General features: G+C 37.6%; 1 protein-coding gene across 1 annotated transcript; it reads left to right on the top strand.

The window, feature by feature from the left end:
* Positions 1-2,508: 2,508 nt before the first annotated feature.
* LOC109061915 (NLR family CARD domain-containing protein 3-like) lies at positions 2,509-11,233 on the top strand. Its single transcript, XM_042765746.1, has 5 exons — positions 2,509-4,309; positions 6,077-6,250; positions 7,461-7,634; positions 7,946-7,992; positions 9,614-11,233. The coding sequence occupies exons 1-5, from the start codon at positions 2,574-2,576 to the stop codon at positions 10,168-10,170; spliced, it is 2,688 nt and encodes an 895-aa protein (XP_042621680.1). The 5' UTR covers positions 2,509-2,573; the 3' UTR covers positions 10,171-11,233.
* The last annotated feature ends 7,118 nt before the right edge of the window (positions 11,234-18,351 follow it).

The raw sequence follows: 18,351 nt of genomic DNA, 5'->3' as shown, positions 1-18,351 counted from the left end.
GATTTTCAAAAGAGGGCACCCCATAACCATCCCCCATCATACACATCCACCTTATGGTAAAGCACTGTTAGTATAATTCAAGTACCAGTTTTTGTTAATATTTTGAATTATTTTTTATATTTTCTGCTGTCATTTTCATTTTAGTTAAAGTTTTAGTAATTTTATTGTTTGTTTTTATTAGTTTTTTTGATAGTCTATATATTTATTACATTTTATTTCAGTTTTAGTGTTGGTTATTATAGAACATCAAGATAAACTAAATGAAATGGGAAATGTTGCCTTGTCAACTAGCTAAAATAAAACAGTCTAAACATTTATTTTATTTCAAGTAACGAAAATGTTTATATATATATATATATATATATATATATATATATATATATATATATATATATATATATATATATATATATATATTTCATATTTTATATTTAACTTATTCAACTATAATAACCCTCTTGTAAAAAAACAACAAAAAAAAAACAAAAAAAAAACTGTCTTACTCAGTATCTTCTCAGTATTTATCTTTCAATACATAAATATGAAGATATATTTACTTAAGCACTTTTAACAAATATTTAAAACATTTAAAACTATTTAAAAGTTTAACCATTGCTTTCAGAAAAAAATTAACATTTAGTGAGATTAATGCTAATAAAGCAAGAACACACGAGAATAAACCAAGAATAAAGCATAATTATGAAAAGTAAAGAGAATAATTTATTATTATTATTATTATTATTATTATTATTATTATTATTATCAATAAAAATACAGAATAATATCTTTTCTGGCCTGGCGTGTTTTATTTCTGATTAAAATGAAAAAAATGTATAAGTGTAAACAAATAAAGATATGGCATATTTACATTTTTGGTGTTATTTGATAAACACCAAAGTGAATAAAGAATCTGAAAGGCTTTTTGAAAACATGTAAATATTGTCTGACTTCCTCCATGACAAACAAGCAGGTGTCAGGAGGTGAGCTGGGCTGCTTTGTGTAGAGGGGTAACCATGGTAACGGCTGTATTTCTGCTGTTCCTAAAGCGCCACCTGCTGTCAGAGAGTGAACTTGCATTTTTATTCATATTTATTATTTTATTCAGCGCAGTGTTGTGGCCCCCCTGGTGGCCACGGGGCCCTATGCAGCCCCTTATATTGCTTAATAGGTGGAAGAGGAAGATGTGAAGAGGAAGATGTGATATGCCAGACCCAAGAATGTAGAAGAGCTGAAGGCCACTATCAGAGCAACCTGGGCTCTCATAACACCTGAGCAGTGCCACAGACTGATCGACTCCATGCCACGCCGCATTGCTGCAGTTATTCAGGCAAAAGGAGCCCCAACTATGTATTGAGTGCTGTAAATGCTCATACTTTTCATTTTTATACTTTTTAGTTGGCCAAGATTTCTAAAAATCATTTCTTAGTATTGGTCTTAAGTAATATTCTAATTTTCTGAGAGACTGAATTTGGGATTTTCCTTAGTTGTCAGTTATAATCATAAAAATTAAAAGAAATAAAAATTTGAAATATATCAGTCTGTGTGTAATGAATGAATATAATATACAAGTTTCACTTTTTTGAATGGAACTAGTGAAATAAATCAACTTTTTGATGATATTGTAATTATATGACCAGCACCTGTATTTATCCTGAATTGTTGAAATCGCAGTAATTGAATACAGTTTTAATGATAATTGAAATATGAAATGGTAATACTAACCGTGGGGAATTTTATCATGATTCATCGTCAAACTGGTAATCATTCGGTCTCTACAACCACACCATAACACACCGCAAACACATCAGCAAGCCTGTACTGCTTCTAGACTGCATATGAACTGCAAATGGAGTATGTGTGAAACAGTTGTTATCATGCCAAGTGTTAGTTCAATGGTTAGTTAATAAATGCTACCTATTGTGTAATACAATGGCTCGTTACTTTTAACCAGTAGGTGGCACTGTAACAAAATGTGTATTGTCAGGGCATGATTACCGACAAAATCCAATGATTGCTTTAGGACAAGAGTTCTCAACTCTGGCCTTCTCAGTTTAGCTGCACTCTTAATCAAACTCACCTGCCTGTAAGTTTCTAGTAATCCTGAAGCCCTTGATTGCTTTGTGTTTGATTAAAGTTGGAGCTAATATCTGCAGGATTGCTTTCTTCAGGATGTATATATATATGTACTGAGACTCGAACCTATGACCTTTGGGTTACAACTCTCTAACTATTAGGCCACAACTGCCCCCCTAAATTGAATCAACACCGAACTGACCTCAGCTGAACAATGACACTAATGAACTGATAACTGAACCAATAATGAACATTTTTCTGTTTATTCCTGCAAAGCTGCAAACAATCTGTATTATATAAAGTGCTATATAAATAAAGGTGACTTGACCTGGCTTTTCATCACTCACACATACTACAGTACAGGAAATCATAGACCAGGTTTATTACAAAATAATTTGCTTACCATTTGCTGTCTGGTCCTTTTTCTCAAAGGCTCAACTGCAGAGGACCATAAAGCTGGTTGTCATCTTTACAGAAAAATTAGCCTCACAGTGAAGAACATGTTACAACATAAGTACAAGCAGATATTGGTTGGTAATTCTCACACAGGTCGTAAGGAGTACCTGAATGATATTTACACTGATCTATATGTGGTTGAGAAAGAGACTGGAGGAATACTGCATAGCCATGAGGTGAGACAGATCGAATCAAATCTCAACAGATTTACTGCCAAGGAGATGCCAATCCGGTGCAATGACATGCTCAAAGACCGTATGGGTCGACAAAATAGAAAAATACTGACAATGGGAATCGCAGGGGTGGGAAAAACAGTCATTGTTAACAAATTCATCCTTGACTGGGCTGAAGGAAGAGAAAATCAGGACATACTCTTCATATTTCCACTCCCATTCCGTAGACTGAATATGATTAAAAAACAGTGCAATCTCATGGAACTGCTTCATGAATGCTGCTTTACTGAACTGCCCTCTCTTCCTGAAGATGACAGTAAGGTCATGTTCATTTTTGATGGGCTGGATGAATGTTGCTTCCCTTTGAGATTTCATGAGAATGATGGATTTAGAGATATCCATAAGAAAACGACAGTGAGTAAGATCATTACAAACTTGATTGAATCAGATCTGCTTCCTTCTGCTCTCATCTGGATCACATCGAGACCAGCAGCAGCAGGCCTAATACCCCGAGACTACATTGATCAGGTGACAGAAGTGCGAGGATTCAGCAATGAGCAAAAAGAGCAATACTTCATCAAAAACAGCAGTCCTGAGGTTGCTGGAAACATCATCCGTCACATCAGGAACTCCAGGAGTCTGTACACCATGTGCCAAATCCCCGTCTTCTGCTGGATCTCTCTCACTGTTCTTCAGCCTCTGCTGGCTCGAGAGAGCAATGACAAAACTCCCACAACTCTCACAGAGATGTACACAAACTTCTTACTTTCTCAGAAGCAAAAGATGGAAAAAAAAACCCTTGAAAATCCTCAACTTAAATCCAAAGCCAAGGGTTATGATCAGATTATTCTGAAGCTTGGTAAACTGGCCTTTAAACAGCTACAGAAAGGAAATATGATTTTCTACAAAGAAGATATAGAGGAGTGCGGACTACATGTCAGTGAAGGGTCAGTGTTATCTGGGTTATGCACTCAGATCTTCCAGATGGGAAGCTCTCTTTCAGAGAGAAAGGTTTACAGCTTCATACATATCAGCGTCCAGGAGTTCCTTGCTGCTCTCTACGTGTTTTTCCAATATAAATGCTATGAAAGAAATGCCTGTCTTCAATTCTGGATAGACAAACTGAAATGGAAACTCTCCAAAACATCATTATTTGATGTTCATAAAGCTGCAGTCAACAAGGCTTTACAAAGTGAGACCGGGTACCTGGACCTTTTCCTCCAGTTCCTGCTGGGTCTATCACTTGAGTCCAATCAAATTTACCTGAAGGAACTTTTGCCGAGATTGCAACTGAAAACAGAGAATGTCAATTACACTGCTGACTATATAAAAAATACAATAGAGGTGGAGAAATCAGTAGAGAAGATCATCAATCTCTTCCATTGTCTGAGTGAACTGAAAGATGACTTTGCTGAGGAAATCCAGAAGAATTTGAGATTAGGGAATATTTCAACACAGAATCTCTCCTCTGCTCAGTGGTCAGCTCTGGTGTTTGTGCTCCTGAGGTCAGAAGAGACTCAGGAGAAGTTTGAACTTCAGGAATATGGTAGATCTGATGAAGCACTGATGAGACTGATGCCAGTGACCAAAAACACCAGACGAGCTCTGTAAGTCATGGTTACATTTGTGTATACGTATACAATTAAAGTTCTTTTTTTTTTCTAAAGAAGTTTCAGTTACACTTTACTTAAAGCCTTTATGTACTGTGCTGCTTGAAAGCTTGTGAACCTTTTACAATTTTCTATATTTCTGCATACAGTAAATATGACCCAAATCATCATAAAATTTTCACACAAGTCCTGAAAGTAGACAAAGAGAATCCAATCAAACAAATGAGGCAAAAATATACATATATACGCATACATTGTTACATATCTGTGCATTGCAAAAGTATGTGCATCTTTGCTTTCAGTATGTGGTGTGACCCCTTTTTGCAATAACTCCAGATAAAGTATCTTGTAACTCCGACTGAGCCTGGTTTCTCCCAAGGTTTTTTCTCCATTCTGTCACCGATGGAGTTTTGGTTCCTTGCCGCTGTCGCCTCTGGCTTGTTTAGTTGGGGACACTTCATTTACAGTGATATCGTTGACTTGATTGCAAATTATTGCACAGATACTATTTAAACTGAACTGAGCTGCATGATGGCATCACTGAATTCAATGATGAACTGCCTTTAACTGTCATTTTGCATTATTGACACACTGTTTTCCTAATTAACAGTTGCTTTGATGCAATCTTTTTTGTTTAAAGCACTATATAAATAAAGGTGACTTGACTTGACTTGCTGATCAGTCTTGCACAACATCTTGAAGAAGTTTTAGCCCATTCCTCAGTACAGAACTGCTTCAACTTTGTGATGTTGGTTGGTTTCCTCCTATGAACTCCTTGCTTCAGCTCCATCCACAACATGACTTGGCCATTTTGACTTGGCCATACCAAAGCATTAACCTTGTTCTTCTTTAACCATTCTTTGGTAGAATGACTTGTATACGTTGTCTTGCCGCATGACCCACTTTCTTTTCAGTCTCAGTTCTCAGTTCATTTTCCTTTAGAATTTGCTGGTATAATTCAGAATTCATTGTTCCATCAATAATGGCAATTCGTTCTGGTCCAGATGCAGCAAAACAGGCCCAAACCATGATACTACTACCACCATGTTTCACAGATGGGATGAGGTTCTTATGGTGGAATGCAGTGTGTCCTTTTCTCCAAACACAATGCTCATCATTTAAAACAAAAAGTTCTATTTTGGTCCCAACTTTCCACAAAACATTTCTACAGTAGCCCTCTGGCTTGTCCACATGATTTTTAGCTGTACTGTCTCACTTCCTCTTCACTGTACATTTTGCCCCTCTCATCTAGGAAATCCATAGCCCTACAGAAACAGACTGCCATTACTCATCCTGCATTATTGTGTGTTGTGTTGCTACGATTTACTCATCTGTGTGTTTGCTCATTGCTGTGAATAAATCTCACATTAAGGACACTCACACTGAGTCTGGATTCCCTAACATATTTTATTTATTCATTTCTGTGTTTAGTTCATGTTTTCATGCAATTGTATTATTTTGTATTATGTGTTTATTTATGGTGTCTTTTCAAAAACAATGTTTGCAAACATTTGGGACAATGAACTGAATTGGCCAAGAGTGATGTTTTATGAAGAGCTAAATTATTGAAACACAAATTTAAACTAATGAATGCTCTTTTAATTTAGCCTTACTTTAAAAAAAAAAAAAAACTGAATAATCACAGGATAAAACCGATGGTTCTAGATTCGCTTCTATTACATCACTACAGTTTTTTTCTATACTCCAGATTATAAAACCTGCTTAATAAACATTGTGTCACTGTTTGTTTTGTTCTCCACACAGGCTACAGTCCTGTAATCTCACTGCTCAGTGTTGTGAGAGTTTGTCATCAGCTCTACAATCCTCAAGCTCTGTCCTGAGAGAAGTGGATCTGAGTAACAATGACCTGCAGGATTCAGGAGTGAAGCTGCTCTCTGATGGACTGAAGAGTCCAAACTGTCAGCTGGAGATGCTGAGGTATTTAAAGAGGGTTTTAACTGGTCTGGCAGGGGTTGAAAGCAACATGGTACAACTACGCCCCTTATGAAAAATAAACCTGCAGTATTTAACATTTAGTATTTAACAGAAGTGCAGTTGTATAGTACAATCATTTTATATTGTACACTACACTGTAGAACTTTAGTACACATCAGTACAGTTACATTTAAATAAAGTATACATTTAGTCTGCTATAGTACAGGTGCAGCTGAGTGCAGTTTACCAATCTTCCCCATAATATAACTCCAGGTCACTAAAGTACAAATATAGTTAAATGGGTAACACTTTATAATAAGCATACACTTACAAAGTATTTATAAATCATTAACAAACTTTTAGTTTATAGTTAATTCCCAGTTTTAAACTTAAGTTATTACATAAATAGACTCTATACAAATTCTTGAGTTCTTCATTCATTATCACTGTAATTAACATAATTATTATTGTTTAATTAGCTCATAGTAAAGGTATTTTTAATTTGTAATAAGGAGTGAATAGTTCTCACTTTAGATTAGGTCATGAACAATGAGAAAATGACATTAAGTGCTCTAAACCAAACTTTATGGAACATTAATTGCATTCATATTCACTGTCCCTTAAAGTGTTTACAAATACATTAAAGACACACACACACACACACACACACACACACACACACACACACACACACACACACAAACACATTGGCATATGTGGTTGACAGGGACTCTTCATAAGTGTAATGGTTTTTTATACTGTACAAACTGTATTTTCTATCCCATAAACCTAACCCCTAAACCTACCCCTCACAGAAAACTCTCTCTCTCTCTCTCTCTCTCTCTCCTCTCCCCAAAACAATACAGCATTGCTGCATACAATCAAAACAGTGCATGAAAAGAGTAGTGCAAACTAACATAAAAAAGAACAAAAACAATAATTGAAGTATAAAAATATAATAGGTTCACAAGTAGAAGTAAATAAGAGTAATAAAATTAAATAAGTTATACAATAAAATAAAAAAGAATGTTAATAAAGTGTGCAGGAGACAAACTCAAGCTGGATCACTCATACATTCCCCTAGTAACATGGGCAGTTTCTCATAGTTTGACAGAGACTCAATATTCTGGTGTACATCACGGCGCCATCTTGAATCTCAGGCCACAGGCAGGGAAACACCATCTGTCTGTAGCTGATCTGTGTGTGTCTGTAGGTTGTCTGGCTGTATGGTGACGGAGGAAGGCTGTGGTTATTTGTCTTTAGCTCTGAGTTCAAACCCCTCACACCTTAGAGAGCTGGATCTGAGCTACAATCACCCAGGACAATCAGGAGTCCAGCTGCTCAACCATAAACTGCAGGATCCAAACTATAAACTGGAGAAACTCAAGTATGTCAAACACTAATGCTGACATATTGTACTGTGTGTAGGGGGACATCTGGAAAATTGTGATAATAGGTAATATAATACATAAAGAGTTCTCTGACTAAAAAATCCCTTTATAAACATTTCTTTACTGGTATTTTAAAGCTTTATGAGTCTTTTAGTCAGATGATACTGTGGTGCAAAATACTGTGTATGATTAACAGTTAATAATAAAATTGTAAACTGTACTGTACTAAATAATACTGTTTGTAATAGCTGTCCTGACTATCAACATGAGAGAGATGAAGTTCAAATGTGTGTTTGTGTGTTTATAGTGTGGAGCATGGAGGAGAGATCAGAATGACAGCAGGACCACAAAGATGTAGGTTTAAACACACAGAATCTTCATGGCAGGGTCAGAAATGCAGAAATTCATGATTAGGAGACAAAAATGACCATGCACTAAATCTATTAAGTGAAATGTGAAAAATGAATGAAAAGTGTTGATTGTTGCATGGCCTTTAGATCTGCTCACATTTATAAATAATGCATTAATTAATTTATAAATTCACTAACTATTAATAAGCAGCAAATTAAGAGTTTACTGAGGCAAACGTCATAGATAATAGTTAGTTAATAGTGAGAACTGGACCTTAAAACAAAGTGCGACCAAAAAAGTTTTCAATGTGTTTCTTTAATAAGCATTAATAATCATTATTACAATATGACAATCAATAATCAGCCATAATGATTTGTCATAGTATTGGAGCCCTACTCTTTACTAGATAATTTTGGAGTGGTCAAAACAGGCAGGATCAAACAACAGCAAACAGGTATAATCCAGGGCAGACAAAAGAGTAATCCAATAAACAGGCAATGGTCAGGGCAGGAAGCAAATGATCAAAACAAGGAAACAGTCCAGGGTCAAAAACAAGGCAAAGCAAGGCAACAAGGAACAAGGAAAACACAGGAAACATGAGAATGCAACACGTTAGTAATACTGAGCAATAAATGAATGGATAACCATACTATATAAATAGGGTGAGACTGATGAGGTAATGAGATACAGGTGAAGGCAATCAATGATGATGAGTCCAGCAAAGAATTATGGGAACTGAAGTCTGGGGTAGATTGGCAAGAGTCAGAGGTGGAGTGCCCTCTGGTGGAGTTCATAGGCACTCCAGCTGCAGATCGTGACAGATTCTTTAATTTTAGGATGTATTTCTAATAAAACCTGATCACAAATATCGATTATGTATTAATTTAGATACTAAATTATTCTGGAAATCCCATACTTTAAATTATTTGTTCATTAAGGACCCGGTGTTGCATAGAAATTAACTCGGCCGTAAGTGAAATCACGGACACAAACTCGCCATTTCTGATCTTCGTCAGAGGATGCAGGGTGATTATGATACCTTGGAGTAGGCCGCTCCCTGCTTGTACATAAAAGTGTATTTATTTATTTTTTTATTTTCTTTTTAGAATCACGAAACTGCAACTTACTAAGTCAGTAATAGTCAGACATCAGAAGGTCCTGGATGATGTGCCCCCTACTCCATTCATTGGTACTTTGGCATGATCTATCCTGGATGCCAATTTGCGGAAATGCACTTTAATCTACTAGAAATAATGATTTCAGAAGAACCCAGAATAAATCAAATATTAACATTTATTTTGCCAGGCATAATCAAACATTAATCAAACAGAATAAATTCAATAAATTAACAATGAGAGTACATCAATTAGAGAAAATATATCCTGAGTTTTGGCTTCACAAGGAAATCAAAGCGGCCTTACATAATTATAATTATAAATGATAAAAAATGTTATAATAAAAATTATATTAAAAAATTATTTTAAAAAATACACATACAAAGGTAAAATGTCCCTCTAAATCAGTTCCATTGGGCAAATATTGGCCCTGAGAAAGTTATTTCCTTACACTGATTGATGAATTGCTCTTATTGGTGTTCTTATTTTATCTCTCCTCTTGTGTTCAGGGGCCTGTGATCTCACACTGGATCCAAACACAGCAAATACTAAACTCATGCTGTCTGAGGAGAACAGAAAGATCACGTATATGCTACAGCGCCAGCCGTATCCTGATCATCCAGAGAGATTTGAGCTCTGTGATCAGGTTCTGTGTGTTGAGAGTCTGACTGGACGCCATTACTGGGAGGCTGAATGGAGTGGATATACTGCTAATATATCAGTGACATACAAAGGAATCAACAGGAAAAAAATGAGAGAGTCTTGGTTTGGATACAATGACAAATCCTGGAGTCTAAACTACTTTCAAGGGAGATACACTGCCTGTCATGATAAGAAGCAAACAAACACGATAGACCATCTATCCTCTAAGAGAGTAGGAGTGTATCTGGACTGGTCGGCCGGCACTCTGTCCTTCTACAGTGTCTCTGACACACACACACTCACACACTTACACACATTCAACACCACATTCACTGAACCCCTCTATGCTGGATTTAAGGTTGATTTGAACTCGTGTCTTTTTATCAGACTAAAACAGAGGTTTGGAAACAGAGATCATTTGTGAATATTTATTCCACATGTAGATTTGTGAACTTTCATCTTATTGCCATGTCTAATTTTTAAATGACCTTTGCCTTATTGAACCAGTAAAGACCTTGACTAACCAGAAGCTGTAGCTATAGTACATTTGCTGAATCTGTGTTTCTCTCACAAACACAAAGAGAGAGAAAATGTCCTTCATACCACATAGAATTGACGTGCTGCATGAAAATTATATTCTTTGTGTTTTTTAATGCCAAAATATCTGAGTTGGATTCGAATTATTCAGCCTTTAAGAACAAGAAGAAGGTACTGGTGGTTCTTTCTCTAGTGGGTGGAACTAATGCACAAGTAGCAATCTCACTGGCTAGCATTCACCTATTATAGTCCATGTTTTAATTTCAGCAAATCAGTTCAAGCCAAAGCAGGCAGCATGATTAATATTGATTAATCCATATCAAATCCCAAGTCCAAATACTGAGGCAAGGAGAATTGTTTGTATAGTATAACCCAAAATCTGCTCTCATCTCTGTGACAGTTTCATGTCTGTGAGAATTTGCTGGTCTGAGGAGATTATTTAGAAGGTATAGATGTGAATCTTAAAAAGAAATTGCAATGTTCAGATCAGAGGAGTCAAACATTTCAAATGATGACTAAAAACATGGAATGTGTACAGTCTGAATTTGACAGGAGTAACTGCAAGAAAGAGTTTGAGATAAAAATCAGCAGTGTGAACAAGAAAGGCTGAATCTGTAAATGAACTGCTAATCACAGAAATGTAAATGCCCCAACCATACGTTACTTAAAAAAAGCATGCAAACCGATTGCCTTAATAAAACTAAGTAAAGTGAAATAGGAATAATATGTTGTACTGACAAATGCTTAGTTAGTATAGTTCACTTACAAAGAGTTCTAGTAACTAAAAAAGATCTGTAGGGAGTACTTGATAATTTACTTTAGGTTTATATTTGACTTATTATAGCTACTCAGAATTACTAACTCCCAGAGTGCATTGCGGCATGAATAAATGATGCAATTGCTCTGTTTTACTGCTGTTGTTTTTTTAATTTTTCAATTGTATTTGCTTTACCGCTGTTGTTTTTTACATTTTTCACTTGTATTTGCTGTCTTGTGTCAGTAGTTGCACAACAAAAAGAGCAAATAAAATTGTTATTGTTACAATTAATAAAATTAATTGAATTGTTACCATTGTTTGGTGTGCTGAATGTTGTGTGATTCAAGCATGGTCGATTGCAAGATATTGCCACAAATACTGAAGGATTATATCAACCCAAATAAAAGCTTCAGAAGGTGTTTATGAAAAACAATAAAACTGTAAAAGATTGTTAATCAACGTGAAACATGCAGTAGCAAATTATATAATTAGAAGTTAGGTCACCTTCTGAAAGCAACCTATTTATTACTTCCCTTTCTTTGAAACCAAATAACCGTGATTTAATGTTGCATTGTTGCGTCAATAGGAAGAGAATTATAATAATATAAATGAAGTTCCAAGTGCCCAACCAAAGAGAGAGCACTAATCACTATAATGGTGAGTTCAAACAAAAATGTTTTTTAGGAAAATCAACATCAGTTTATGAAGTCAGCTTATGTGATGTTCTCTCAATTTTTCTATTTTATTGACAATTTAATATTCAAGATGACTTTGGTAAACAAGTGAATGCAACTAGAGAAAGAGAACTGCAGAAGTGGAGGAAATGAGTGAAAAGTTTATTAAGAATTGCCCCACCTCAAAAACTATTTTTCTTTTTCTTTTTCTTCTTCTGTTTATTAGTGCACTGCTGCCTCTCACAAGTGTATTAATGTCATTGGTTCCTTGTAAGTAAGTATGCTAAGTAAGCATCTCTCAAAGCAATAAGTAAATTGTTTTATTTGCCTTGAGATAAGCTGTAACTTAATAAAACCTAGTAAGTATAACAACTGAGTAAAGATAGCTAATTATATCTAAGGTAAACTATTGGATTTTGCAATCTATGGGCAGTCTTGTTGCTCTTGATCTTGAAAACTCTGGATCCTGTGGATTTATTGCTGAATCTGGAGGACATGGTGGACCATAAACTAAATTTTGGATGCAAATGCATGTGCAAATAAAAGTATCATTTCAGTTCTGAACGTTTACATGCAAAGCTGAAAGTCACAATTACATACCTGTACATTTTACATTCTAAGCATCCACAAACCACAAAATGTTCACTATAACACATTTTTTTTGCCCTAATGGGGGCAGCATAATGAAATACTGTTATCAAACCATTTCAACCATTATAAATTATTTGCTAATATAAGCATACCTTATGTGCAACTCTATTTTAATGCAGAATGTGGAGGAGAATAACCACCTGACATAGACAAGATAAAAAAAAAAACTTTCAATCAAGGTCTTTATCAACAGATATTATTAGAAATACATGGTCATATTCAGTACAACTACATGCTTAAATATGCCAAGTATGGTTTCGCACACTTGGAATTTGTGCTGTGCATTTAACCCATCCAAGTGCACACACACAGCAGTGAGTAGTGAACACACGCACCCGGAGCAGTTGGGGGTTCCGTGCCTTGCTCAAGGGTATCACCTCAGTCATGGTATTAATGGAGAAAGAGAGTGTTGGTCATTCATTTCCCCCACCTATAATCCCTGCCGGGACTGAGACTCGAACCCGTGACCTTTTGAGTTAAGTTAGACTTAATAGCAAGCTATTAGAGAAACTTCATTAATACACATTTAAGTGATTTTGAGTACGTAATGTTGATGAATAATGAAACAAATCAAAATGCTTAAAACATTTATGTAAAAAAGAATAAATAAACTATTATTTAATAAACTCCATCATTAAAAGCATTGTTTCTGTATGCAGATGTATTGGAACAGCTATTTTACCAGAGAACCTCAGGAAATGACCCAGCTAACATGTATAGTGTGTTTGTAGTGGGCCACTAGATCAGAGTTCACTAAACACTGACATCCACCCACACTGGACTCACATTTGACTGGATTATTCATTACAGCTTGTGTTTGATAAACTGACTGAACTGTGGAAAGATTCACAAAGTCATTCTCAGGTCTGTCAGGTAAAGAATCTCAGAGCTGGATGATAAAAGCTGTGCATTTATACACAGATCTGGACTTCTCACACCATCACTAAAATATATTCAAAGTATAGAGTTTGTTCTGTCTGTGAGGTAGTCGGCTTTGGGTTTATCTTTAAATTAATATCATTAGGTTCGTTATAGTCTATAAATGTCAGGGTTATGGACCTGTCTGTGTGTGTGTTTTTGCTCCCTGTGACCCAGTTTTTGTCTCCCATTTGTCTCCCTACAACAGTTTATTGCAGTTTCCCCTCTGCTTTGTTTCTGTTTTCCTCCCAGTGTTTTTCTTTCCGTTGTGTTCCATGGATCCCCTCCTTCACCCGGAATACCTCCTAGAAATCGTTTGAGGCCACACCAGACCGTTCCTGGTCCTGGCAAGCCTCACCAACTACCTGGACAAGGCGCTGTCATCTGAGGACAGTCCTCGAGCAAATATCCCCACCTTTGTGGAGTGGAGACTGGTGAGAAATGGATTTCCATTCCCCAACGGTTCTAAGGAGTTTATCGCCAGTACCACTCCTTACCCAGAGCCCAGCCCACCCTCTCCCCACAGTACAGAGCATCAGCCTGAACGTACTGTTGACGGAGAGCCATTTTCCGCCGCGAGCCAGAGCAAAGCCAATCGACTGAGCAGAGGATCGCCCCGGAAGTTGAGCCCAACCCGTCAGACCAAGTATGAGAGCTGGCTACAGAGCTCACCACGAGGGAGAAAGCTGCGGATGGTGTGAGCACTGAGAGGAGCTCCGCCCCCTGCATCGCGGCTGAGGGTGAGCTGAGTATGAGTAAGGCGCAGCGTTAAAACAAAAAAACAGGGGAGGGCTCCAAACCCCCAATCTAATTCAGATCACCCTCCAGTGCCTGCTCCTAGAATGCGCCCTCCAGTGCCCGCTCCTCGAAAATGCCCGCCCTCCTACCCGCTCTAGCCTCTTCTACTGCTGTCCTCTGGCAGCCCCTCTGCTTGCAGATACGACAGATACGACACAGTGTGAGCCCTGCCTCAATCACATCCACCAGCATCACCGGGGTCAGAGTATCCCTCACCTTTGCCTCCAGCCTCCGAGGCCCAGACTCTGCCTCGGCCCGTAGACCCACTGGCTCCACCTCGGCTCCTAGCTCCCTCGTCTTCACTGTCACCTGTTGATCCATCAGCTCCACCGGGCTCCCTCGTCCTTCGGGCTCCGCCTTGGTTGGGTGTCGACTCGCCATTTCCTCTGGACTCCTCTCCTCTGGCTGCACCTCATCACTCTGTCCCACCAGCTCCATTGGGCTCCTTCCTCCCGCCAGCTCCACCTTGGTCCTTAGTTGCTCTGGTTCCGCCATGGATCTCCGGATCTCTGCCTCTGCCTCGGTCGCCAGAGCCCTCGGCTCCACCCTGGCCCCCCGAATCCTCGGCATCCCCCTGGCTCATTGGCTCTCCGTCTCCATCTCAGGCTCCTCCTCCACCTGCTCCACCGCCGTTGGCCGGCCCCCTGGAGTCGGCGGCCATCCCTCCTCCATGGCTCCTCCCACCGTTGGCCGCTGTTATGGCTGTGGCCTAAGTCCTGCTGTGCTCCTCCTGCTCTGGGTCCCTCCTGGTTCCTCCCTGGCTCCTCCCTCCTTCGTCGCCCCCCTGGTCTCTGTCTGCTGGCCTCCCCCGGATATCCACTCTCCTCCGGAAACCTCCTCCCAAGTTCCCACCCACGCCTCTCTCTGTTGTTGCCACGGTGCGAGGACACACCTTCCAGGAGGGGTGTTATGTCAGGGTTATGGACCTGTCTGTGTGTGTTTTTGCTCCCTGTGAGCCAGTTTTTCCCATTGATTGTGTTAATTTGATCCCAGGTGTGTCTTGTTCTTCCCCAACTACCCTGTCTTTAAAAGCCCTAGTCCATTCAGTTCTTATTTGTCGGGTCTACTTGTTGCTACGTATGTTACCTGTGATTCCCTGTGTTGGCTGTACCCTGTTCCTGGACTCCGCTACAGATTGTTTCGTGTATTCTGCATCGCCTCATTCCTCTCTACACAGAGTGTGAATAATTCCCGTAACATTCATTTGTAATTCGTTGTTTGTTACTGTACAGGCCTGGAACACGTGTGTGGTGGTTGTTGGTGTGATTAGTCATTAAGCATTTTTTAAAACCTTTTTACAGTATTAATGTAATTTATATTTGTCCTGCACTTGTTTAAGGTCAGTGCTTTGGTTTGGGTCCATTAGTATCTAATGGTCTTCTCATGACGATTCTTATGATATCTGCTATATCAATTTTGCACCTGTTTATTATGATTTTATGTTATATAGGAATGTTGTGTGTGTGTGTGTGTGTGTGTGTGTATATATATATATATATAAATACATAAAAATAAATCAAAAGTATACATAAAAATAAATAATAAACAACACAAATAATATCCCTATAAAGTAGCAGTCAGTCAAGTTTATTATTTAGTTAACTGATTTCCACTAAAAAAAAAAAAATGTTTTTCTTTTACTCAACTCCTTTTTAATAGTATATACATTTTCACATCAATTTATTAAAAGTTTAACAAAAATATACATTATTTATTTTTTCTCACCATATTTTTTATATTTTGTTATTGTTACCAAATTCTGTGTTTTAGCATGTCTAACTATTTGAATGCATAACACAACTTAATTTATTCATTTCATTTTTTCTTAAAGTAGCCCTATGATTTTTTTTCCCCTCAGAAAGTCACTGTTGTGTATTTACATTTTTCTGGTTATCAAATGAAGGCATAAAACATTAATTTCATCATTTATCGTTGAATTATTGAAAATTAAGCAAACTTTATTTTTTTGGCAAACAAAGGGGATTTACTATTAAAATTAAAACATGGAAGAAATGTTGTGTGATTATTATTTTAAAATTATGTTTGTTTCATTTTAGTAGTAGTAACAGTAGTAGGCTGTGTACATCCTATTGTCGTTATTTCAAACCGGACTTTTATTTTGACGGGTTGCCGTGAATACCTTTACAGTTCTGATTATATAATACGATACAATCAAAACAAAAATCAAAATGTCAAATAATAAACAATCAAATCACATATCAATACTTTAGATTATGTTCACGTGTCTACATCCTCATTTAGTGAGAGTGCAGACGCAGAAGTCACCGCGAGCATCACGCGTGCTTCAGTGTGTGTGTGTGTGTGTGTGTGAACCGCGCCTCTGCGCTATTCATTAACAGACAGAACATGCAGGATTCATATTTAAATTGACTTTTGCGGCTTAACTAATACTAGCCCATATCGTGATTTGATTTAAGTGTAATGACCTACTTTTAATTAACCAATTAAAAATTTGAGAAATTCCGTGACATTCCGCATAATTCAGTTTTTATGACTGGATAAAGACTTCACTGCGTAATTTTCCCGCTTATCATGCTGCCAGCAAGTGTAATTTGCAAGTGTTGTGAGGATTTGCCGTGCTTTTGTTAATTTGCATGTGTTGTGAGTATTTGCAGCACGTTTCTCACTTTGCATGTGTTGTGAGGATTGGCAGCGCTTTTGTTAATTTGCATGTGTTGTGAGGATTTGCAGGGCATTTCTTAATTTGCAGCATGTTTGCTAATTTGCATGTGTTGTGAGGATTTGCAGGGCGTTTCTTAATTTGCAGCATGTTTGCTAATTTGCATGTGTTGTGAGGATTTGCAGGGCATTTCTTAATTTGCAGCATGTTTGCTAATTTGCATGTGTTGTGAGGATTTGAAGCGTGTTTCTTAATTTGCATGTGTTGTGAGGATTTGCAGCGTTTCTTAATTTGCATGTGTTGTGAGGATTTGCAGCGCGATTCTTAACTTGCTTGTGTTGTGAGGATTTGCAGCGTTTCTTAATTTGCATGTGTTGTGAGGATTTGCAGCGTTTCTTCATTTGCATGTGTTGTGAGGATTTGCAGCGCGATTCTTAATTTGCATGTGTTGAGAGGATTTGCATCGCGTTTCTTAATTTGCATGTGTTGTGAGGATTTGCAGCATTTCTTAATTTGCATGTGTTGTGATGATTTGCAGCATTTCTTAATTTGCATGTGTTGTGAGGATTTGCAGCGCGTTTCTTAATTTGCATGTGTTGAGAGGATTTGCATCGCGTTTCTTAATTTGCATGTGTTGAGAGGATTTGCATCGCGTTTGTTAATTTGCATGTGTTGTGAGGATTTGCAGCGCGTTTCTTAATTTGCATGTGTCAGGATTTGCAGCACGTTTCTTAATTTGCATGTGTTGTGAGGATTTGCAGTGCGTTTCTTAATTTGCATGTGTTGTGAGGATTTGCAGCGCGTTTTTAATTTGCATGTGTTGTGAGGATTTGCAGCGCGTTTCTTAATTTGCATGTGTTGTGAGGATTTGCAGCGTTTCTTAATTTGCATGTGTTGTGAGGATTTGCAGCGTTTCTTAATTCGCATGTGTTGTGAGGATTTGCAGCGCGTTTCTTAATTCGCATGTGTCGTGAGGATTTGCAGCGCATTTCTTAATTCGCATGTGTCGTGAGGATTTGCAGTGCGTTTCTTAATTTGCATGTGTTGTGAGGATTTGCAGCGCGTTTTTAATTTGCATGTGTTGTGAGGATTTGCAGCGCGTTTTTAATTTGCATGTGTTGTGAGGATTTTCAACAATTCTTAATTTGCATGTGTTGTGAGGATTTGCAGTGCGTTTCTTAATTTGCATGTGTTGTGAGGATTTGCAGTGCGTTTCTTAATATGCATGTGTTATGAGGATTTGCAGCGTTTCTTAATTTGCGTGTGTTGTGAGGATTTGCAACACTTGTGTTGTCAAACTGATGAAGATGTTTTCTTCATTGCTGGTGTTTTTTCAATTTGCATGTGTTTTCGTTGAGCTCTCTCGGCCACCATATATCTGGGTTTAATTTTACCCAGGTCAGAATGTGACTGAAAGTAATCAAATATTGATTTAATTAATTAATTAAGGACTGAATTCTGAACACCACTGAAGAGCAACATTTACTAATGGTAGATGAACATAGACAAAAGTTTGAACATAAATGCAACTGTTTCAGTGAGATTTCTTTTATTTATGCATTTGATTCCTCTGTCAGTGTTGCAGCAATAGGAAACTGTAAATTGCAAGTTGTAGTTTAATTGTTAAAA

The sequence above is a fragment of the Cyprinus carpio genome, chromosome A1 (genome assembly GCF_018340385.1).
Source record: "Cyprinus carpio isolate SPL01 chromosome A1, ASM1834038v1, whole genome shotgun sequence".
In the NCBI taxonomy this organism is placed as follows: Eukaryota; Metazoa; Chordata; class Actinopteri; order Cypriniformes; family Cyprinidae; genus Cyprinus; species Cyprinus carpio.
The sequence above is the reverse complement of the archived record's forward strand: the minus strand, read 5'-3'. Positions and strand labels throughout refer to the sequence as shown.

What these genes read in the sequence shown, in the direction of transcription:
- LOC109061915 (XM_042765746.1), top strand. Translation starts at nt 2,574, where the DNA reads ATGTTACAACATAAGTACAAGCAGATATTGGTTGGTAATTCTCACACA. An exon ending in AAAAACACCAGACGAGCTCT is followed by an intron (nt 4,310 to 6,076) that starts GTAAGTCATGGT and finishes TTCTCCACACAG; the next exon opens with GCTACAGTCCTGTAATCTCA. An exon ending in TGTCAGCTGGAGATGCTGAG is followed by an intron (nt 6,251 to 7,460) that starts GTATTTAAAGAG and finishes GTGTGTCTGTAG; the next exon opens with GTTGTCTGGCTGTATGGTGA.